The sequence below is a fragment of the Candoia aspera genome, chromosome 3 (assembly GCF_035149785.1).
Source record: "Candoia aspera isolate rCanAsp1 chromosome 3, rCanAsp1.hap2, whole genome shotgun sequence".
Classification (NCBI taxonomy): Eukaryota; Metazoa; Chordata; class Lepidosauria; order Squamata; family Boidae; genus Candoia; species Candoia aspera.
In genome coordinates, this window is record NC_086155.1 from 178,415,870 (window position 1) to 178,441,101 (window position 25,232).

Sequence of the window (25,232 nt, forward strand, 5' to 3'; positions counted from 1 at the left end):
TGAGTCTTGAAAGAAGCATTTTATAATATGTATCAAACTCCAATAGAAAACAGTTTAGGTTAACATGGAGTTTAAAAGGATAACAATACATTTTCCTGTTCTTGTGTAAATAAATGTCTGCATGAAGCAGTATAGCTTTTTATTTGTAGCAATTTCTTTTTGATTAGTGCTTTTAGTCTACTCCAGCCTTATAGCTGATGCTGTATTAATTCAAGTATTAGAGATCAAGTATCTAAATTATATTTATATTCATATAAAGTATTAATAATAAAATGTGATATTTTTATAACAGTTTTTGAGAATTAAATGTGTCTGAGCAACCCTATAAAGTAGGCAGATAGGAGGCTGAGATTTTGGGATAATGGCTTGGTTTAAGTCAACAAAGAAATTAATTTTTATAACCATGTATTTGCACGTATAAGCAATTTATGATGACGTAAAGTATCAGGTTGGGGAAAAAAACAAGTAACTGTTTTTCAAGAGCTGTTTTGTATAACCAAACTATAGATGAAATCAGTCAAATACAAATTGATAGAACTTTCTGAATTGCATTCCTAGGTTCCCATATGTGCATGTATCTGGGTCATATATATGAGAGCTGTAATTAGAGTATTTAAAGGATATAATGAAACTACAATTAGTGTGGTGTAAGTTAATCTCAGCTTTTAAGTTGCAAAAGCCTTACTGTTTTGTTATTTTATTGATCAACTCTCATGTCTTTGAAAATAAAAATTCCAGAATGACATCATGCCCAGTAGGAGTAATTAAAGCTATCTGATGAGGGAATTCAGAAGTTGAAAGGGATGATTGTAATTGATCCTGATTCAATCCTATTACAGCTTTTTATAGTTTAAGCTCTAGAGAAAGCAAGTCCCTTGTCAAGGCTTTATTTTATAGATTCCAGTGTATGTGTGTATGTGTAAGTGCGCGCGCACACTCTCTATGTTTTCTGGTCTTTACTTTCCCTTTTAATTTTTTTCCCCGTAGTAAATAATGAGCTGCCACCTGAAATCCGGCTTGCCAGTGGTCAGCTAATGGGTGATGACCTGTCCCTCCTTACTGCAGGAGAGCTGTCACCTTATATCAGTGACCCAGCGCTGAAGTTATTCCAGTGTGCTGTTTGCAACAAATTCACCTCTGACAGCTTGGAGGCCCTAAGTGTGCATGTGAGCAGTGAACGTTCTCTCCCTGAAGAGGAGTGGAGGGCTGTAATTGGAGACATATACCAATGCAAGCTGTGTAACTACAACACACAGCTCAAAGCCAACTTCCAGCTCCACTGCAAGACTGACAAACACATGCAGAAGTATCAACTGGTGGCACATATTAAGGAAGGAGGAAAAACGAATGAGTGGAGGCTGAAGTGCATTGCCATTGGCAACCCAGTTCACTTAAAATGTAATGCCTGTGACTACTACACCAACAGTGTGGATAAATTGCGCTTACATACAACCAATCACAGGCATGAGACAGCCTTGAAACTTTACAAGGTAAGCACCCACCAGTAATTTCAGTTGGCAGTTAATTTTCAGAATGACAGAAAAAGGAAATGTTGATAGATCTGAAAATCAAAGGCTCACTGAACATAAGAAAGTAACAAAAAATAGACTGCCACCTCAAAAATGGCACCTTGAATGTATTATCTAACTCTTTAATCGTCCGTCTGTCTATTTTTTATTTATTTAATCATTTTTTGCATTTTCATTATCAGCATAATCCTTTGCGTGCATGTTCAGAAGTGAATCCTATTGAGTTACCTGAGTTTTATTCCTACATATGTGTGCATAGGATTTAGGTGAAATAGTTAAACTAAAAGTATCATGTACCTTATAATTACTTTCGTTAGCCAATTCTTAACTACAAAGGCTTTCCCATATTTGAAGTGACAGCTGTTCACTACCATATGTAAAAAACGGATACAGCTTCATGCTATTGATAAATCATAAATCATCTCAACCAAAGCCTGTGGCTTCAATATTTATTGACAATATACACACTGAACCATGTTTTTGTTATGAGATTTACAAGTATGGTCTACTGTCTTTTTGCCTACTTCTTCTTCTAAGCCTTACAAAAACATGAAAAGGTGTGATGTACAAATAAGTGTCAGTATAAAGGTAAATGTATTGTTTTGAAGTCTGGAAAAAAATGTTTTGAATATGTTGGAGTGATGAGTACCATTATAACCTAATATGCCATGATGTTTCCACATTCTAATTATTGGATAATGTTTTTAGTAGAGTTTTACTGGATTGCTTCATAGGGTCGTGCACATTCATTTCTGCATTCCAAATTTGTTAATTGCTACAGTGTTTTTTATTTCTTTATCTGTAGGTTTTATTTAAAAGGTTTATACAGTTTGAGATACTGCATTGGCCATGTACAGAATAGGCAGCCATATACCTTATCTAAATACATAAGGCAATTTTAATATACTGAAAGGTCTACTTTGGAAAGTATTACTGAGTAATACCAATATTTATTGACTAAAGCAGCTGTTGAAAAATAATGTATGCTTCTTCTCAACTCCTGTTGTAAAATTGCACACATCTACAAAGTAAAAATAAAATAGGTAAATAGTTCTGTAGGTAACTTATTTCCAACAAGGCTAGTAAAGAAAAAGTTAACTGTGTATAAATTATTAGAAGTTAGACAGGTAGCTGAAAGCTGGTTTTTAAAGTCCGAAGTAATAAGTATATATGTTGTATTTTGAATTAGATGAAGAATAAGTTGTTGTTCCCTCTTCCTCTCCTTTCTCTTTTCCCCTCTGTGTAGGATACTCTTCTGAAAATATTTGCCCTTCAGCCTTTTCAGCCTTTTGCTTAGTAGCCCAATTCAGCCTTCTTATGCTTGACCTGCTCCAATTACATATGACGAAATTCATCTCCTTGGAGGCAGACTGTTAAAAGTATTGCTCACTGCCACTGTCTTCAGCTTTAGGTGGAATAGAACTCTAGCTTTGTTCAGGGATGGTGATTTCATAAAAACTTTCTAGACATCTGGTAATCAAAAGACAAGTTTACAGACTAGAGTTGTCGTGAGTGCCTGACACCATTTTACTTCTCAGTATGGTTTTAGAGGTCTTCCTAAGCTAAAACATGATGTTTTAGCAGTACGTTGTGCTGATCCAGAAAGTAGGCACCTCTGTATTTATGAAATGCTACTGTGAATTTTCTTCCATATTATAATTCTTAGAAGTAACATTAATTAATTCTTAGAAGTAACATAATACACCTACCAGGGGGAGTCTTGCAAGATATTCAAGTAGTTGTCCTCGCTCCTTTAAAGCATGGTTTAGCAAAGATAAATGTTAGCAATAAAAACATGTAAGAAGTTAAACAAAAGTATCACACTTTTTTCATTTTTTTTTTGTTAAGGGCAATGTTTTATTGCAATTCCCAATTTAAGTATTTTACTTTAGGTACTGAGGGAATATGAAGACAGTCCTTAGAAAGTAAGCATTTAAATTAACAATGGAATCAGAATATTTGAATTAAAGCTATATAATTACAATAATAGCAAGTTTTCACTTGATTAGGATCTATATTTCACATCTTGCTTTGTTTTAAAATGTGGGAGAGAATTGGCTTTAGATAGATAGCAGTCAAAAGGCTTAAAGAGAAAGAAAAAAATATTCTATAAACTAGAATTATAGAAATGTGTGATATTTGTCAAGAATCAATATATTAGCCATTAACAATACTTTTGCTAATTACAAGTAGACACTGCAAGAAAAAAAAGCCTAGCTTATATAGTCTTCTTCAATTTTTATCTCACCTTTTTTATATATAACTCAAGGCTGCGAACATACCTAATACTCCTGCCTCCTATTTTCTCAACCTATTAAGATCAAATTATGTGTTTTTCTGTAATATGGGGAACAGGCCTATTCCATTTTTCTTTTTCATGTATCTACTCTGCAGTATCTGTTGCACCCCATTATGTTCAAGAGCTTTTAAACCAAATTTAAGTTTTATTTAAAAGGTTTATACAGTTCAGGATACTGCATTAGCCATGTACAGAACCACTGTTATGAGATGGGCAGCCATCTATATTATCTAAATAAAATGTAAAGCAATTTTAACACTCCCAGAGTTAAACACAGCTAAAGAGTAGTGGAGTACATGAGGGTGAGACTGGGGTCTGTTTTCCTTACCTCTCTTGTATGGTTCTTGTTGTATACAAATTAGACCTCTCATCATGGCTGTGCACTAGAAGTGTGAGATAAACATGTTTCATAATAAAAACAAAGGAAGCACATGGCTGTTCCATCATGTTTAGTTCAGCTGTGACATTGTACTGGCGTAGCTGAATAGGTAGGGTTGGTGTTAGTAGGCTACTATTTAGAAGTCCAAGCAAGAAAGTCTGGAGATTTCTGAAAAACTCATAATTATGTAGTGATTCTAAAGAGGTTACTTTGTAATCCTGTATCTTACGATGCAAATCCATTTTTCTTGTTAGGTAATTTTTTATTAAAAATAAGCCCCGCCCCCCTCCTAGAATATACACAGAGCTGCTGGGTTTAAAACAACATATAATTGTGCCCACTTTTGAATTACAGTACGTTAGGTTCGTTGACCTCACGTTTTCTATTTTGTGTCATCTGCAAACTGTGGAAGTCCTAAACCTTTCATATGTGGGTGCTGAATTTTGGTTATCTATGGATTTAATACTTGTACAGTTTATTGCAGAAATAGTGGATGTTTTTTATTCAGAGCTCTGTTGATTTTATAGTATTGCCTATCAAAGCGATGAGATGGTATGGACAACATGTTTTTCTTTTGTGACAGAGAAATGTTCTGCTTTCTTTTTAACTCCTGGAATAAAGCTCTGGAAGGGAATTTATACAATTTTTAACAATTAAAATGAAATAAAGTCCATTAGAGACACAAGTGATACTGGTATGATTTTTGAGATAGGATTATTTTTGCTGGTTGAAAGGGTCTTGTCTTCCTCTTCTAAAATAAATAAATACTAAATACATAAAATCATACCGGCACAGATTAATAGTTATGGTACCCTAGGAGTTATCAGTTAATTCTAGAGCTTCCAAATTATAACTATAAAATCATGTGAACCGGCTTCTAATCTCTGAAATCAACAGAAGAGAATGCTATTTTTGTGACTGTTTTTCCAATGTCTTAACTAAATTCTTCAGTCTCCCTTCTCCTTTGGTTTACGTAAACATTAGATTCCCTAACCCAGTATCTCAAGTAAAAAGGCCAGCCTGATAACGAAATGGACTGGGAAAGAAAAGGAATTCTGTTGTCTAGCTAGTACCTGGGGAAAAGCACTTCTTTTTGTCAGTCTCAAAATACAGCAGTGAGAAAATGCATTTTTCTTGAAGGAAAGTAATTGGAATCCTCACAACTGTACCACTATTAAATGGGTATTATGGAATGGGGTTCACCTGTTCCACCAGATCTGACAGGGTAGGCACATTCCAGTGGTGCCATCTCTTAAACTTGTGGTTCCAAGGACGCATGCCTTCTCTGTCACAGCACCTACCTCCTCCCCTGAGATTTGGATGGCCCCAACCGTCGTGACCTTTCAGAAGGCTGTTTTTTTTCCCAAGTGTTAGGTCCAGGATGCTAGGGGAGCCAATATTTTTGTGCATTTTATGGAACTGTTTTGTGCTACGTTTGATATTTGTTTGGTTTTGGTACTATACTGTACTATTTTAACAGGTTAGGGATTTTATATTGGTTTTTGTATATATTGTTTGCCATCCAGAGTTATGTACTTTAGATGTGTGGCAGCATACATTTTCTAAATAAAAAAAAACAATTTGCTTTGAGGAAAGCAGCATCAGCATCAAAACTGCCTTAGTGTGGATAAGACCTTATATAAGAAATAGAAGCTAATCAAGTATTGAAACATTCCTGTCTACTGAATAAAAAAAGTAATTTGTATAATTAGTTGCCTGATATGACAAACCAATACTGGTTTTGCAAAGATATAAATTAAGAACATCTACTTTGAAGTAGGTGCCATTACAGTCAATGAGACCTATATAATATTCTGATTATGGTATACATATACTGCAATCAGAAGAACAAATAATGAAATCTAGTTTGCCAATTTTTCGTTGTTTAATAGCAAGAATAAGTGTTATTGAATATTTCTTTCCTATTTGCTTTTACATAGTCATTTACATTTTTACCCTTCAGAAAACCTGTTAGGAGAGGCAAGAGTGGTATGAAAATTATTTTGTTTTTTAATAGACAAATAATTGATTCATAATACTATTAGTATTAGCATTAGTTTTACCCTTAACTTTAATTTTTCAAACACTAGAAAAGTTGGTGACCTAATTCTAATTCAAGGTGAAAGGTTAGCTCTAAGGCATCATCTGCCTAAGAGCTTAGCTTTAAACTGATCAATTTAATGAAAATCTGTTTTGCAGATGTTGTTTTAATGTATTTGGCAGTATTTGGCCTGCTTAAACATTAGACTCAAGCTAGTAAACTTTATTTTTATTTGACCAGAACAACACCTTTTCTTTCATGTTTTATAGCAGAAAACATGTGGGCAGAAGACTCAAGGCAGAAAGTGTTGATGATCTTTCCATAAGTATTCAGAAACACATTATCTTTATGTCTACTGCTATTGATGACTGAGGAAACAAAGCTGTATTCATTGCTACTGAGCATGTTTTGCTTTGATCCTTTGGAAGGAATTTTCACTAGAATTGTCCTTGAGAAATACTTGCTTCTCATCTGCCTAAGGCAGAAGTAATAGCGTTCCAAAACTATAATCAAGATCAAGCTAAATAAGTATTGGTTATTTATGAGAAAGTGTACATTTGTATATATAGCAAAGGTTATATTGTGGTTTGTAAGCCATATGCCTTCCTAGCAACTCTAATACAAGCAAAAGCTTGCTTGCCAAGAAAGTGAATGGGATTTATAAAGGCCTTGTCTGTATTGCAAACCAATGAACCTCCACGTGGCATGTGGTACCATCTATCTGCACAGAAGCAGTAAGAAAACATACAACAGGCAAAATACTGTATATAATCTCTGGTTCTCATCATTTTTAAACAAATGTTACTCAGTTATGAGCAGCATTACTCTTAATTTGTGAATTTTGAATATTTGGGAAATGGAAAAAATATAAATTGTGCAATTTTAATGGGAAGCCATGAATTAAGACTTCTAATTTTTAATGGAGGCAATTTAAATGATAACACCAATGTGCCAGCATAGAATTTTATGGTGATTTATGAATGTAGAATGATTTTGACAAATGTGAAATGGCTCTTCGAGCATATCAGGAATGTTTGGGTCCTGTGAAAAATATAACATATCAGTAAACCTATTTATTTATTATTTGTTAAAAGTATGTATAAATCACTGGGATAAGCTCCCTAGTTGGTAAGACTTCTCCGAGTTAATTTAGCATCTTCATAGTAATAGAGAGTCAAATATATCACAGTATCAATCTTAGCCTAGGGAGAACTTATTCATCACAGAAGTCAGTTTTCACTATACCTACTTCCAAATCTATTAAATCTTTCTCTGCCTTTTAATCCTCCCAAAGGGAAGTAACTTTTGCCTTCAACCTTCCTGGCCCCTGTTATCTCGAACATTCAACACATTCTTCTCTAGCTTTTACTAGGTTGTCTCTTCCCCACCAGTTATACCTTATCCTCTTTAGCTTCAGATATCCCTGAAGTATGGTGTCCTTCCAATAAATCTGTAATTATCACCACATAGGATCTTATTGATAAGCCAGGCTTGCATCTAGTGTCAACTTCTCTGAACATTTGCTTTTCAGAATTTTCAAAATGAAAATAAAAATTGGATGAATGAAATCAAAATCATAAAAAAGAAGAAAATAAAAACAAACATTTACTTGAAATATTCCAAAACAATATTAAAATCTGTCAAACTTCTGATTCCATACATGTAATTCTGAAAAAAGGATCCTGCATTATCTACTCTCTGGCCTTGTCTTTATTCGTGAGACATAAACAGTCAAACCTTGATTCAACTGATTTTGTGGACATTGGAAACAAGAGGCAAAATATTGGTTCAGACATCAGTTGAAAATAATGGAGAAAGTTCGTTTAACTGAGGGAATCCAGGTGATTCATTTAAATTTAATTATGCAAGTAATCAGAATTGTGTAATTATGCAAATGATATACATGGACACAAATGAGGTAAATGAGGTAATAATTAGGCATTCATTGAAATGTTGTAAAGGAATACAAATAACATAATTATAGATGACATTGATACCCTGCATTCCTTACAGGTGTCACTATAAAAGCATTTCTGAAGATGATCATAGACCGGGCCATATAGAAAAAGGTTATTTTTCTGGAAGCTGGGCTATAAGATGTTTAGGGCTTTATTAGTCAAAACCTGGACCTTGAATTGGGCTAAAAAACAAACTGGAAGCCAAGAGAGTCAATACAAAGCTGATGTTATAATGTCCATTGCCAGACTTTAGTCTAGCTACCATGTTTGCAGTTGTAGTAGTCTGAATATTTTCCAATTTAGGGCAAATGGAGTGAATAAAAATGGTCTAACAGCGTGATTGGCAAGCTGCATTGTTTTGCAACCTTAATTTTTTTCACAGGCATTAATTTAGTACCTTTTTTCCCATCTGTTTTTATGTCTTTGATTCATTCCTTTTGTTAAACGCAATATAATTGCATAATCCCCTCCTTAAGTGTCATTCCCTTGGGTGATGCTGACCCTGTAATGTGTTTATTTTAAACAAAAGTTTACTGTAATCCTTCGTTTTGTCAACAAATTACTGCTACCAGCCTTTAAAAGATCCCAATGTAACTAGATTATAGTAAAATGTTTAACATCACATACAGAATGGCTAGAAGAACAAATGGAGCATTGACTGTATTTTATGGGATGGATTTATAGTCAGTCCTTGGGTCACTTAGGGCTAAGAATTTTCATGGTCAACTGGTTGGGCCTGCTAGCTAGCATCTTCAGCAGGAAATGTAAATACCATATAGCACCTGCCATTCAGCTGAACAACTAATATGCCTTTGCCTTTGGATGGGAGGATTCTAGGTCTTCAAGCCTGGTTCAAAGCAGAAAGCTTAATTGCACAAACCTTGCTCTGCATCTGTCATCAATGAAGCAGAATAGTCTGTCTGGCTTCCCCAATGCCATTTGCATATTTGTATTTTAAATTAGCCAAAGATCTTGTATTCCTTCATTGTGCCACCTTGCTTATGAATGATGTAACTGGGGTTTAGGTAATTTAGAGATTACTATTCCTCCAGTGAACATTGCTTGCATTTTTCTCACTATTTTATTAAGGATGAAAGCATCAGTATTAAGAATTAAAAAATTAGATTTGGAAAAGCATGTAAGAAATAAGGGAAAGTACCCTATGTTTGTTTGCTTTATTTTGTTTAGCATGAAATAATAGAACTTTATTAATGTAGAATTAACAAAGCTTCATTATTTCCATTTCAATAGCCCTGTAGTAAATTTAAATTCAAATATCATAGATATGTGCAATTCTACTTATTGAACTGTTGTAGCCCCATTGATAGTAAAAGAGTTTGGAATACTATGTAGTGCTTATTTGCATAAAAATGATCATACAAAAGGAAATTGGAATTTTTAAAAACATTTTTGTAGTTATTTGTTTAGATTAAAGTTATTCTTCACTTGTTGTTTAGGTGTATTTGTTACTGGAATATATTTCACAGTTTAACAGAGATTTAACATTTGTGGTCATTGTAGTCTGAAATTTAATCCTACTGACTATACATATGCATTAAGACATTTGAATTATGCTATGTAAGAACTAATTTAATAGTCCGCTACTATATTGAAGTACATAGGTATTTTTATTATTATTATTTTCCCATTTTTTAATATATAACTCAAGGCAGCAAACATACCTATTACTCCTGCCTCCTAGTTTCCCCACAACAATAGATATTTTAAATGAAGTAGTGAGAAATTATTTTAAAGAGTTATTTTTTCTTTTAAATTAGCAAATATAGAAGAAGTAATATGTAAATAATCTAAGCATGCTGTTTTATAATATGATTTACAAGGCTTTTCTTTCCTGAAAAAGCATCTTCTTTTGAGAGAATATACTGAGGAGATATGCTCCAACAATAATCTTCTAATTGTTATTTTCAGTGCCTTAGGAAGATAGAAATATATATATATACACACACATATATACACAGAGAGAGAGAGAGAGAGAGAGAGAGATTTTATTAAAGTAAAACTACAGCCAGTCTTTGTGGAAATGTAATTTAAAATATTATGTACTGTAGAAGTACTTTATATTTACTTCTCTTAATTTTAAGTAAATATTGGGATATCACATTAAGAAGTTTCCTTATCCTCAGAACACTGCAATACGTAGTACAATATGCTTGTTTATTATTTGATCATTATAATATATGTATACCCAATGATCCACTTGATTTCCACCATGAAATCAAGTGGATGTTCCTCCATTTTTCTCCAATAACAACTCTGTGATGTAAACGGGAAAGAATAACTGGTCCAAAGTTCCCCAGGGAACTTTAGTTTCACTTCGACAAGGCTTCTCATTTTCACAACACATGTTTTAACTGAGAAACTTTATAGTCAATGTTGATAAGTTGGACATCTTTTATAATATATGGGCAGCTACTGAGTGAATGTCACAGTTTGTATATCAAATTATCAGACTGGAAAGTGAGTAATGAGTGATAAAATATGCAAGAGTGCTATTCTGATTAGTTGACTGTAGAGAACAAGGTGTACATTCACTGCTACATTCATAATTAAATTATTTGCCTAAGATATGTTATTTCTGTGGGAATCCCTAACAGTGCATCTTAACAACTCTATCCAAACCAGAAGAAGATATGACCAAGGTGCAGAAAATAGGCTAAAGCTGCATGGGTGCATAAAAATGGCAGTTATCATGAAGTTTCTGTACGTGGATGTGGGTGTACACACACACACACACACACACACACACACACAGACATCACACAAGTGTGATGATCACTTTCTGTGAATTCCACAACTACAAATAAGTATTTCCTTTTATCATTCCTGATTCTCTCATGTTTTGTTTCAATGGATATTCCATGCAGGGGACACTTGTTTTTGGTCTCATTTTCCATAACATGCAGGATTTTCTACACCTCTCTGTGGAGTCACTGGTGCCCTTGCTTCGACTGATACACCTCTCTCATCTCCCCTTAGCCACCTTTGCTCCAGGCTAAAAGGCCAAAGTTTCTGTAGTCATCTGTCAAAGAGAAGCTGCCCTAAAAATTTGGTTGCTCTTTTTTGCACTTTTTCCAACATTACAATATATCCGTTTTGAGGTGCCGTGACCAGAACTGTACATAGTAACTCATGTGCAAAATCATTGCAGATTTAAATAAAGGCTGTTATAAATTATATTGGCTGTTTTATTATCAGTTCCCTTCTTAATTATTCCAAGCTCCTGCTGCTGCTCTTCCTCCTCCTCCTCCCCTCCTCTTCCTCCTGCCAGACACCAGGTTGACATTTTCATTTTGCTGTCCACTGTGACTCCACTACTTAATCACTGACAGCTTCAAATGTATATGAGAAGTTAGGAATTTATGTGTGCATATCTCAGTATTTTTTATAAAGAGAACTGAAAAAAATTGGAGAGATTTTTTTTATTATTTTACTGTCCTGCCATCATCACCAAATTTGGTTATTTCCCTGCTCATCCCCTAATTCTAGCAAATCCCAACAACAGTTTAGAAAGCACAATATTTAACATCTCTTGGATGTGATAATGGTCCATCTATCCCTTCTCTTTTTTTCAATTATTTAACTAGTTATCAGTACATGAAAGCATCTGTGCTCTTACTCCACAGCTGCTGAAACTGCTCAGGAGGGTTTGGTGAGGTAGTTTGTCAAAGGCTATTTGGTCACATATTGACTGCCAGCACAAGTCTAATGGTTGAGCAAGACAAGACAAGACATACCTTGCAGAAGCCATGCTGGCTCCTTTTCAATAAGGGTTATTCTTCTACATATTTCATTATTTTCTTTTTAATACTTTTTACCATTTTCCAAGAACAGACATTAAGCTTGCTAACTTAATATTTCATATGTATTGATCTAGATCCCATTCTAATAATTAGGGCCACATTGGCAATTCGTTCTGGAGGACTGGACAATAGCCAGTCTTAAAAAGAGCTTTCATCTTTTTGTTAAAAGTTCACATTTGAGTTAATTATGAGTCCTTGAATGGATCTTATCTGTCCTATATCCTCAGCAGTAAAGACAGAAGCAAAGACTTCATTTAGTCTTTTAGAAATGTCTGTCTTTAATAGATTTTGTATGTTCCTCCTAGCCAGCAGCTTCCCTGATTGTTTCCTGTTTTGAATACATTTAAATAATTATTTTGTTGTTATTATTAACATTCTTTACCGTATAATCCTCAATGACTATCTGATTATGTAATGATATAATAATACTATAAAGTAAATTCCTCATTATTAACAAATAAAATTGTTTCAGGTAAAATATTAGAGCAGCTAATATTTTATATCATTTTGTTATAAACAAGAAATAGGTAAAATGTTTGTTGTATTTCTTAGGGCTGGGCAAGCCTTGGGATTCAATCTCCAAGAAGTTTTTCAGTGCATATGAGAGTGTAAATGTAGAATCTGTATCCTTTGCTGATATCACACCAAAGCTATGGAGGGCACTTGTGCAGTCCTGGGGGAAAACTGTAGCTACTTTAAGGAGTTATAAGCAGGTGCTACACTTGTACTTTGTATGTACTAAAAAACCTTTTGGAGATTGAATCAAAGGAGTTATACAACCCTAATCCTTAACACTCATAAAAACTCATTTGAAAGATTTAGTTTGATGTGTGGTCCCATACTTTAATAAGAAAATGGAGCGGTTTGAGAGGAGAGCAGCAAAGACAAAATATTTGCCATGTAAGTTCAATTAAGAAATGCTTAAGAAAACAAACAAGCTTGTTTTAGAACATAGATGGGAAAAAGCATAAATAGGCTTCAGTAAAATAGATTACTATATATAGACCGACAGTATTTTTCATACTTATGGGAAGGAATTTGGACTATGATTCAAAAATACGTTTTTTTAAACGTTGGTTTTACAACATTAATAAAAGCTAATCCTTTTGACTAAAATATTCAGTGCCTTGCTCACTTAACAATATATTATTAATTGATTCTTTACTGTGGATAAGTTAAACCAAAGCCGAACAGATCAACTGAACTTGAATGGTTCAGCTGTAATTTTTTAAAAAATATATTTCTTCAGCCAATGTATCTCTGCTTTATAATGCACATACAGAGTAATACTTCCTTTCAACTTGGGTTGTAACTGAAATTCAGAATTAAAGTAACAAAAAATTCTCAGCCAACATCAAGGCAAGAAATAATGTTTTGTTTGAGATTTGTGTATGTATTTATTCAGAAACAGTTTCATTTGATTTCCTGATCTGTAATAGGTTGCTCTATAAATTAAAAATAGCATGAATGAAAGAAATTCCATTGTAGGGATGGATGGGTTTTAGTTTCAGGAATAAAAATTTAAAGGCCAGTTTGTACATATAATTTTTAAAAAGTTCTTTTTTATTTCCTTTGTTTAGAATTATATGAAAGGAAGCAATATGCTATATAGTCTAGTCCTCATTTTGATTTAGTTTTATTGCTTGAAAGAAAAGAGCATTATAATTTTTTCCCCCTAAAACATGTTTTTGAGGAAACACTGAGATAGAATACCAAACAGAGGATTTAACTCTAGAATTGTGTTCCTATTGTATTCACTGGCATTTTTCTATCCATGACTACATTAGTCAGTTTAAGACTTGCATCCTTTGTTTTAGTGCTGGGAGACTTGTGGAAAAACAAAAGCAATAAATTCAATTTCCTTGACTGCTACATATAATATATAGTGGAAAAAATTTGCCTCATAAAATAGGGCACAGGAAGTGAATTGATGAAGAATACCCTTGATTTTACATTTCCGTCTGCCACTCTTCTGCCTGTTCGTTCCTTGTGCTTCTGTAAAGCGCCTTTTGTAGATCCAAATAACCTAATATTTTCATGTCATCTGCTGTCTTTGCCACCTCATTGGCCATACCCTTTTCAGATCATTAATAATTACATTAAGCAAGACCTGTCTTACTATGGAACATTTGGTCAACCCCCTCTGAATTTTTTTCCATGTTGTATATGGACCATTAATTCCTAATTTGTTTTGTAACTCTTTTATATCATGCTAGTAGTTTAGTTTTCATGCTACAATTTCTTAATAGCCTTTTCTGAATGGTATTATCAAATTATTAAAAAAATGGAGAAAGAAGTAGTTTATATATTTTTTTAAATTCTTAGTTTAATTACTTGGTGGCTTTCAGGTGAATATTGAATTATATTATATAAGTCAATATTCACCTAAAAGCCACAAAGTTAAAAAAAAAAATGATACTATGTATTTTCATATTTTGAAGATGGTCTGACAAATCTGTAGATTTTCACTGAACCTGAATCAGTTTTTGTTTTCTCAATCTAGTAGCTGATGGAAATAAAATGACTTGCATTGTTCTCTACTATTAACACCAGAAATTAAGATACAGGATGCTGGAAACCTATACAAATCTCTTTTGGGAGGATGTTAACAAGAAATGTATCAAGACCATAAAAATCACAGGTGCTATTGAACATCTGGTTCCACAGAGAAGTCTACTAATCCATTATCTTCTGGGTTAAACAAATCACTTTGACTTGCAGTCATAGCAAAGATTTCTTTAGCATGAAATAAAACTCATGCATTTGAGCTGTTTGGTTTATACTGACAATCCTGTAAAAGAGATTTTGTTCATTGTTTTATTTTTTTTAAATATTATAACCTATAATCCTAATCTATAAGGAATGTATGTGGAAAGAGAATATTGAATCAATTTAGAATACATTTCAATTGTATTTTAGAATATTAACAAGACATAGAATGATATCAAAAGTAAGTGTAGCCTTCCATGGGTTCTTCTGCATAAGATAAAAGAAATTTACTTCTGTGTTCTGTAGTACTGAGTATAATTCAGTTAGTAATCTGGTCAAGGATATTCTTAAGTGTTAGTGTCTCTTAGCTGTATACCACAAGTGTATGGAATTCTTGTGGCTTAACTATTGTATTTTGATACTGTTATAAAACATTGCATTCAGTATTTCCTGTTAATTGCATGAAGTTGGGGAATTAAAATTATAATTTCTGGGTTTTGCTTTTGATCTATTTTTAAGTTTCCCACTGCTTTCTGGTACATGCCAAGGGACACATTTGTGGATCTAAACATTAAAGACACCACTTCTAAAAAAGGGTGTGCAAATGTCCATAGGAAAGTTATAATTTAGGTATGTTTCTTTTTTATTTAAACCCTTTAATGGAAAAATATTTTTAGATGTAAGCATATGTTGTTCAATAAGAATTTCATATTCTAAAGCTTTCCTGACCAACAGCAGTTTAGATGAGCAATATTTTTATTCTTTAAAATATTGTTCCACTTTGTAATTTAAATTGCTCAGATCTATTGTCCATGTATGGTGTTAAACTGAGCAGGATGTGCAGGGAAACAAGGGCAAGGGGGAATCAGACTGACAAAAACAGTAGTGTTGCAGTACAAGCCCCTCCCTTCTCCTGTGTGTGTTGCAACAATTCACACATGTCCCAAAGGCCAGAGCTTGCAGATGATGCTACAGTACTGCTTTCATCATTCTGTTGCACAGCTATTTACCTAACTCATAAAAAGACATTTTCCTTATTTCTGATACTGCTGATTCAAAGGGGATCCCTGAAAGTGATGTTACATATAGGCCCTTGTAAAAATCAAGAGATTCCTTTTGAGAATAGAATCATTGGAAAAACATGGCATTCCAGCATTGCTTCAGAATAAGCTTTCTAAGGCTTCAGCAATGAGCCTCATAGCATAACAGCTTCTCAAGCGTAACTGCCATGCTTGTCATGTGTTTTTTGAAACTGCATCATGAACTGCATAACAATTGGTATTTTACATTTTTAATTTCACATTTGGTTTTCCTTCTGAACTGATCAAGAAAAAACAATGTCCTTTAAATTTCTTATATTTTTGTTTGTATGAGAAGTTGTTTATCTGTGAACATTTGGGCATGTTAGCCTTGAAATGAACAAAGGAAATGTGAATTAGGTATTGCTGCCATTGTTCCTCCTCCTTCCACAGCACATTGTGGTTGCTTATCCACGTGAGCACTAAACAAGTGTTACAACATTTATTCATACATCCACAACTTTCTCCTCTTGCCCCGTCCCTTTCATATCTACCTCCCGCTCTAATTTTGTTTCCTTCAGAAACCATTGTTATGTATTCCAGGAAGTAGTTAATGTCGTATTATGAAAGAAATTGTGCCGTCCCTGGGATCTGTGATTTGTGAAAGTACCACTGAGTTTTAAATACTCCTTTCTGAGTAAAGTGATAGAGAGGGTGGTAATTACCAGTTAAAGATGCACTTGGAGAAATCTGGTTATCTAGACGCAGTTCAACTTGTTTTCAGGCTTGGATAGAGCACTGAAACAGACATTGTCACATTAATTATATCCCATCTTATTTTTCTTCTTTATTCAGTGGCATTGGACAACATCAGCCATGATACTGATAGGACCACTATGCATTTGGGCTACGAAGCTCTCGGAGTTATTATTATTAGAGTTCTGGGTTTCTGGTGTTATCAGTAGACCACTAGATTTTATATCTTTATTCCTTCAAAATCAAGAGTGCCTATGCTGCTGGTGACTAGTTAGCTGAAGAATAAGATAGTCATAAGGGATAATCAACTGATTATGTATAAAACAGAGATGATATTGATATTGATAAATTATTCTCAAATTGAGAAATCAAAAAGATAGCTTGTCGTAGAAGATAACTTGTTGTATGTTGGGAGTTCTATTAGATTCATACCTGTCAGTAGAAAAATGATAGATCACAATAGCAAGAACTGCAGATACCTAGTTTCAGCTCTGTGACCTTTTCCTGCATCGGTATAGTTGAGTTTTATAGCACAATTTACAGCTAACCTATTATTGAGGATAAGATGGAGCTACTCTTTAAGGCAATATGAGAATTGCAAATGAATCCTAATGCATCTGCTCAACAGAGCAACTGCCAAATTGTTAAATGGAACAGCTAATTTGGGAACCACATAATACCTATAATGTATATAGTACACCGTTTTCCTATAAGACATTGGGCCCAATTCAAGTTTGCTATTTTAACATATGATGCTGTAATAATACTTTTTCCAGTATTAGCTGACATTCAGATCAGCTGGGGAGATGCTACGTATGGTCCCACCTGTGGGTATGGTCTGTAGTACAGTGACTCAGAATAAGACTGATTCGTTGATGAAGCTCTGTTTACAAAATTCCCTTTCTGCTTAGTATGGATGATGCCAACTTTTGTAAGCTTTTGGAATCCGCCAAACACTTATTTATTTACCCAGGCTTTTAAGCTGAATTTATGTTTGTTGGTTTTTCCTGTTCTGGTATTTTAAGATGTGTTGAAATCTTATATGGTTTTGTTGATTTTATGAAGTTACATACCCCTGTTTTGAGATTAGCTTTAATGATGAAAAGTGGGTAAGAAAATATGTAATAATATAATAGCTGCTACTTTTTCACCTCAACTAATCAAACTTTTCTCTCATTTTTCACCATAATAATGCAATGTGATTGCATGGAGTCCTAGTGCATGACAGTAATGTGACAATGTCATTTGAGAAATGAAATGGAGCATCTGTATGCCAACATCTTCCTTGCTTCCCAGGCCACATTTTTACATGTTTCTGAATCACTGATCCAACATAAATTCCCATCAGACTGATGGAGTTTCAGTAATATGGCATGAGAACTGTCTTTTCTCTACCAATTCTTTATATTTTTGTCTTATGTTTATCTTTTACTGCTGGAATATTGTTATACTTGACATCTACCTAGGTTGCTACCAGGCCTTGTTATTCCTGCCCTAGCTTTGAATGAATAGGCTTTTTGTTTGTATTTATGCTGTAAATAAATACATTCTCAATATATGAAATGAGATATAGTAATGTTTCATATACCTATGATACATAAACATGTATTTAAATATCAAAACTGTAATGCTGTGGCACTAAGATAGCTTCATCTAAAGGTAACAATAAAATCCCAAGCAATGTTACACCCATTTACAGCTGAAGAAACAATCCCACATTATGGGTATACTAATTACAGCAAGCAAGAAAACTATTTCATAAATATTTTTAGATAATTCTTTAAACTGCAAAGATTATTTTTCATATCTTTCTCATACAAAGCTAAGCTCTGTTAATGCCAAGTCAGAGAGAAATTATGACTAATACATTTTCTGAATATCCAGCATTTTTCTCGTAATGGCTTTATCATTCCATCAGTGTTTAGGTTTTGAAATTCGACATCTTGGGATTTTTCAGGTCTAAAATGCAAGTGCCTTATGCCTCCTTGAAGTATCCAAGACTCTCATTACCATTGTTTTAATCCCACTTTAAACTCTGTGGAACTATGGGATAGAGATTGTACATTTGGATCACGCACACGCTGAGTCAATTTTGAAAAGATGCTCTGTATTTGGCTGGTAATTTGTGAGGCAGGGAGGGAATTTTTTGTGACATTACTTCTTCATATTCCCATCTAAAATATGTCCATTTAAAAATGGTTTGGGTTATAAACTCTCACTATTTCTTTCACCCCACTTCAGAAAGCCTATGTGTACATGTAGTTAAACATGTATTTGAAAAAAGGGAACTTGGCACTTTCACCTCTGCTTTGGGGGAAAGGCAGCCTCTTGGTGAGGAGAGGCTGTGAGAAACGTAATTGTGACTACAGTGTTGGCAAAGAAAAAGGGGCAGCATTAAGCATTTCTTTCAACTATATGTTTAATCTTCTTGTATAGCTAGGCCCTGTAATACTAGAGTCAATCTTCATTTTATTTATATAGCACTATTATAGTTCTGTACTTTACAAGCTAGAAGGACCTGGATTGTTGCCTCAAAAAGCATACAGTACTGTATAACATTCAACAGAAAGAAGTGGAAAATAACGATGAACTTGTTTAATTAGCAGTGATGAAATTAAATGCGTAGCAGCAGTTAGATGCATTTGTTCTTCTATGCAGACAGCTGATTTCAAGGAAAATCAGTGCAATTGTCTCTATTTGTAAGTACGCAATATGACTATATCTTACTGTAAGCAGATTATAGGATTGTTGAAATTGTGGTGAAAGCTATATAACCATATTGTGTCCAGAATTAATTTAAAACTGAACTACTTGTCTGTGTTACTAGTAACTACTAGCACTGTGCAGCAAATTCAGTTTATAATGGGAATGGTGATTTGGCAACTTAAAGAAGCTGTGTCATAAACATTTTTTGCAGGTGTGAGGTTGCATTCGTGTACAGTCTGAATCACCTATTTCCCCTTTGAGTACAGATTGTAGTGCAGCCTAGAACTTAGTTTAAAAGCTGTAATATGATAAAGTTAATGTAAATGAATTTCACATGTATTCATTGTCATACAAATTTTGATCCAAGAAATTGTATGTACCCAAAATAATCTCTGTTAGCTTCTGATTATTGAATGCCTTTAATAACGATAATTATAGTTGTTTAGGCTATGCAAAGTATGTGGTAGAAGTATGAGTGAAATATCCTTCCTCAAAGCATCATAGTTACATTAACATAATTGTGTCACTTGATGACTGTATTTGTCCCAGCAGAAATGCTTCTGTACATATATAGAAGCATTTCTTAATAGTCTAATGTTAATAATGATGGTCGCAACACATAAACCATCTAACCATAGTGAAGGCAAGAAAAAGGAGACAAAAAAGAAAAGGATTGACACTATGGATTCTGGAGGTTGACTTTCAATTTACAAAGCATAGTTTGTAATAAACCAATGCTAAGTTTATACTGGATGTTTGAGGTCATTCTAGTGATATATTAAAGTGTATGCAATTCACTGTAGGTGATTCATTATTTGCAACTAGTTTCCTGTTAAATTGCCTCCATAATGTTAGGTGATCATGCTCAAAATTTTACTGTCTTTTAGTGTGGCCATGAATTAATTGCACAACTGCCATGGGTGAACTCACATGTAGTATGCCACTATATACAAAGACTAAATCATACTGCAATCCAAGTGTTACCTCAGTATCACATGTTATATAATGAATGGCTTGATTTTGTAGTGTTGGGAATAAATTATGTAATAAATGTATTACCATTTCATCAACTTCATCAATTATACTCAGCACAAATATTCCCACCCCTCATTTGGTTTGGCCAATGTATTTCTGTGTCTATCCATTCTGCCAAGAAATAGAAAATGCCAGATGGATAAAGCAGGGGAACCTTTGCATATGTTTATATATTGCATATTATTTTAAATGTGAAGTTCTCACATGATTTCATTGTGTTTTATAGGAGCACAAACCTCAGTTCAGGTTTTCTGTTCTGGAAAAAAACATTTTTGCAAGGACATTTGAGTAGTGAAAAAATTAACTGCTGATATCCCATTTCGGTCCCAATCCAGAACATTCCTGCCTCACAGCTTTGTTTTTTTTTTTAAGAGATGCATGTGCAAACCACATCTTCAGCATAACATTTAGTTTGATCCTAAAAAACCCTCATTATATCCTATTTATAAAAGGGTATAGCAAAAAAAAAACATTGTACCATATTTTACTTTGTTTGGGAAAGAATAAGAAAGAAAATATTGCATTCCAGTGTATGTTTTCCTTCTTTACATCTGCATTTCTTACTTTAAAAAGAAAACTATACTGAAAATTCCAGCCTTGAAGCCTTCACCTTGTAGTCCAGTATGACTTCTTTTCTCTCCTTGAAAAGGAAAAGTAATTTTGGATTTCTTCTAGCCAAATGCCTCAATTTCCAAGAACAGATTAAAAGCAGCAGAGCAATAATTAAATTATAAGACTTGATGAATTAATTAACTTGAGTTGACACTGTTATATTTAAGTATTTTGTTTTGAACCTCTAAGCAGGATAAAAATATCTGAAGGGTCATTACCAGACAAGCACATTGCTGTAATTGACATGCATTGCTTAGTATATAATTGCCACTTTTTTAGTTCCTTAAATATTACATTTTCTGTAGTATTCAATATTAATAGCAGATGTAATCATCTTCTAGCATAATGGCTATATTAGCTAGCAAGCTCAGCTATTTGTGTTGACTCCTGGCAATTGTCTGGAGAAGTCCCTGCAGTTTTCTTGACAAGATTTTGTAAGTGGTTTGCCATTGCTCCTTCCTAGGGCTGAGAGAGAATGACTGGCCCAAGGTCACCCAGCTGGCTTTGTGCCTAAGGCAAGACTAGAAATCACAATCTCCCCATTTCTAGGCTGGTGCCTTAACCACTACACCAAACTGGCTCTTGCTGTCTTTACATGTGAACTATGAAGCCTATTCAAAACAGGGAAAAAAAGAAGGACCAGGGAGGGCAGTGATATGAGGATGCATTTCTGAAAGGGACATTTCTCTGCTGAGAACAAAGGCTCACAGTAGCATCTGCATTTTTCAGCAGTCCTGGGACTTTAACCAGAGTATGCAACAGATGTTGTGCAGTGGAAGAAAATGCTTTTCACCACTAATAAATAATTGGGAATATTAATTAACAATAACTTGATATATGTTATTGTTCTCAACTGATCAAAGTCCAGCATTATTGGATGAAAAAATACAAACATCCTGTGACTGTTTTTTGACAAGGGGGAAATTTATAACATAATATTTAAAATTATTGTTTTCCATCTTTTGTATAACCCTTTGTGCGTGTATCTGTGTGTGTGTGTGTAATTAACTCATTGATATTATGAGATAGATAGGTAGTTTTCATTTCAGGATTAACATATATAGTAAATCATTTTCTTCTTTTTTTGTAAGGTATAAAAGTTTTAAAGAAGTAGCTATTTGTTTTTTAATTGATTTTTGTACATTAGTTGTTGGCTGAATAGATAAGCAGTCCCTGTGATATTTGATTACAGAGCAAGGCACCCATTTAACCTTCTCTTCTTTCCTGACTGGGATTTCAAATACAATACAGCGTACCTCCCTTAGGCTCAGTAGGATTAGAATGCTAGCAGTAATCCTTGATGCTATGAAACAGACCTGATAGAACTTCAACTTACTTGTTTAGGATTATGCTAATGAATTTCTGCTCATCTGGGGTTATTAACCCTTTGGGACCATATGAACATGATGAATAAAAAGAACTGAAAACCGTTAATGGATCTTAAGGATGTAATTCTGATTTTAGTGACTCAAATGTAAAATTCATGTGGAGTTGTAAATGGATTTTGTAGTAGAAGTCTTTACAGTTATTTCTATTTAGTCCAAGTGTTAAACATCTTCCATAGCATGCCAGTAGCTTTAAATAGCTAGTCTTCACTTACACATTGATTCTTCAGTATAAATTTTTCATGAGTTTTAGTGCTTACTGAAGGTGCCAGATTTTGATCTGTGGGTTTCAGATTTTCTACCAATAGATAGGGCACATTAAGCATCTGCATTTCTCACAGTTTTTACATCATGCGTCTAATACAATAGATACTGTCTTTGTACAAATGAGATTTAATTTTCTGAAACACATCATTTTGAGTACCTTTTCTGATTGTAACGACCCTGCTACTTACTTTTATTTTAGAGATATGTTTACAGCAAAAGCTGAGTAGGAGCTTTCTCATGAAGAATCAAGCTGCTATTATTTGTTTAAGACTTGTACTTACTGACTTGAATCATTGACTTAATAATATATTTTAAATCTCAGACTGACATTACTGTAAGATACAAAAACTCGTTGCTTCATTGGTAGGCTGCTGGCATAGGTTTTCACTTTCATTCCTTTCAAGATAGCTACTAACGTCTAGATTTTTTTTTTCTATCTGTAACAAGAAAATAATACTTCTTCCTTCCCATATGCATGTCCTTGGATATGGTTTTGCTTCAAATTTCTCCATGCATAATAGTAGACAAATCCAAACTCTAGCTCCCAGGACCAAAAGTTTGGGGCATAATATTTAGCATGGATGAGGTGCCTAGTTTCCTCATTTTAAGAAGAAGGGAAGCTTGAACGTCCATTGGAAATATCAGCCTGAAGATGGGAGCTTCTTTAGATGACTATTTAGAAAGCTAGCATGGTGTAGTGTAGGTGTGAAACAGGGATGTGCTATAGAATTGAAATCAAATAAATAAATAAGTGCAGACTTTGGGCCAGTCACCTTCTGTCAGACCAATCTAGTTCTTGGAATAAAATGGGAATAAAATTAGCAACCAGAATAAAAATGAGATATAACTATACTTTAGGTCAGCAAAGGAGTGAGACGAGGATATATGCTCTCTCCTTATGTATTGAACATATATGCTGAATATACTGTATATTGAGAATGGCTGCATTGGAAGATGATGATAATGGTTTTAAAATTGGAGGAAGAAATATCAATAACCTTGTGCTATGCTGACCTATTCTGAGAGCTGAAAATACAAATGATCTGCAGGCTCTAGTAATGAAAGTCAAGGGGCACAATAAAAAAAATGGGATTAATATTAAACATAGAGAAGACCAAACTAATGACAATTGACATAGCAACTACCCTTAGAACTGAAAATGAAGACACTGAAGTAGTGGATACACTACTTTTAGGATTGACTTCTAATATAATAGTTGAATTGAACCAGCAGTCAATTGAACTAGCAGTCAAGATACGTATGTACCCTAGACTTGGTAGGGTAGAAATGGAAGCCTTGAAAAAGATTTTTAGATGCTGTGACTTGTCCCTACCTACAAAAATCAAAATTGTGCAGGCAATAGTTTTGACTGTGATACTCTATGAGGTGAAGAAAGCCACCTGGGTGATTTTGGGCCAGTCACTCTCTCTTAGCCCAACTCACCTCACAGGGTTATTGTGGGGAAAATAAGAGGAAGAAGGAGTATTAGGTATGTTCCCTGCCTTGAATTATTTATAAAAATAATAAAGGCAGGATAAAATAATCTAAAAAAAGTTCTTGGATTTTGAGGGAAGAAAGAGTATTTACACTTTTGAACTTAGGTGTTGGAAAAGATTCTTGAGAACACCATGCACGGCCAAGTAAACAAATAAAAGGATGATAGACCAAATCAATACAGAGTTCTCACTAAAGGCACAAATAGGCTCAAATTATCATATTTGGGGCACATTATGCTAAGACATACCTTGCTTGAGGAGTTCATAATGCTGGGAAAACTGGAAGAAGAGAATAAGAGGACAGCCAGCAGTAACGTGGTTGAACTTTACAGTGGAAATGGGTGAACTGTTGGAACAGCTGAAGGACCAGGTTGCAGACAGATCATCCTAGAGAAGGTCTGTCTATGTAGTTGCCAAAAGGTGACACTGACTTGATGGCAATAATCTATCAATTAGTCAGACATAGCAGCAGTAGCAATATTCTAGCTCTGAATTCTAACATTAAGTACCCATGCTATGAAAAATATCATTAAATTAAGACTTTTACTAAAGGCTATTATAATTTAGGATTGTATTCAAAGCATGTCATCGCTTGTCTGGCTGAGAATCTAAGGTGGTGATAAGCTGGAAAAGATATCTTAAAAGATGTGGATGTAACCTAGATACAATATGCACTATATTTTCTTCATAAAAGGAATAAAGAGAATTTATTGAGTTGAAAAAAAGAAATGTGTTATAAAAACATAAACTCTATTCATGTAGAGGAGTGCAGATATAACCTTGACAAGAAATTCATGGAGAACAGTTGAGATAATTCAGTCCTGGGAAAGGAAGGAACATGAGAAAGAGACTCAAATTTGCCTTGATTCATTTTGGTATAAGAGGGGATAGAGGGAAATTCTAGCACAATTTCAAGATTCTGTTATTAAATCCTGCAGCAATAAAGGAGTATTTCTGTAATCCCTGCACTGTCTGTTTCCTGACCTGGCCTACCTCAAAGGGCTGACAATTCAGAACAAGAATTTAAGATCATCCAGGCAAACTGATTGGCAGCAGTAAATATAATTACTAGATTCTAATTCACCTTGGACACAGGCAAGAAATGTTACTGGTTGACAGTTATCACTATTTCTTAAATCAATATCTGTTGCTGCTGCAGCTGTTTTTTTTTCAGTGTTGATATAACGCCTGAACATAGGGAATCATTTGTGCTATTGAGG

At 34.1% G+C, this 25,232-nt stretch overlaps 1 protein-coding gene across 1 annotated transcript in view; it reads left to right on the forward strand.

Moving 5' to 3' along the window:
* Positions 1 to 25,232, forward strand: part of ZFHX4 (zinc finger homeobox 4) — a 153,696-nt gene that overhangs the window by 2,840 nt on the left and 125,624 nt on the right. Inside the window, exon 2 of the mRNA XM_063299404.1 lies at positions 988 to 1,490. Within this exon, the coding sequence (XP_063155474.1) occupies positions 988 to 1,490 (503 nt within the window). The remainder of the gene's footprint in view (positions 1 to 987; positions 1,491 to 25,232) is intronic.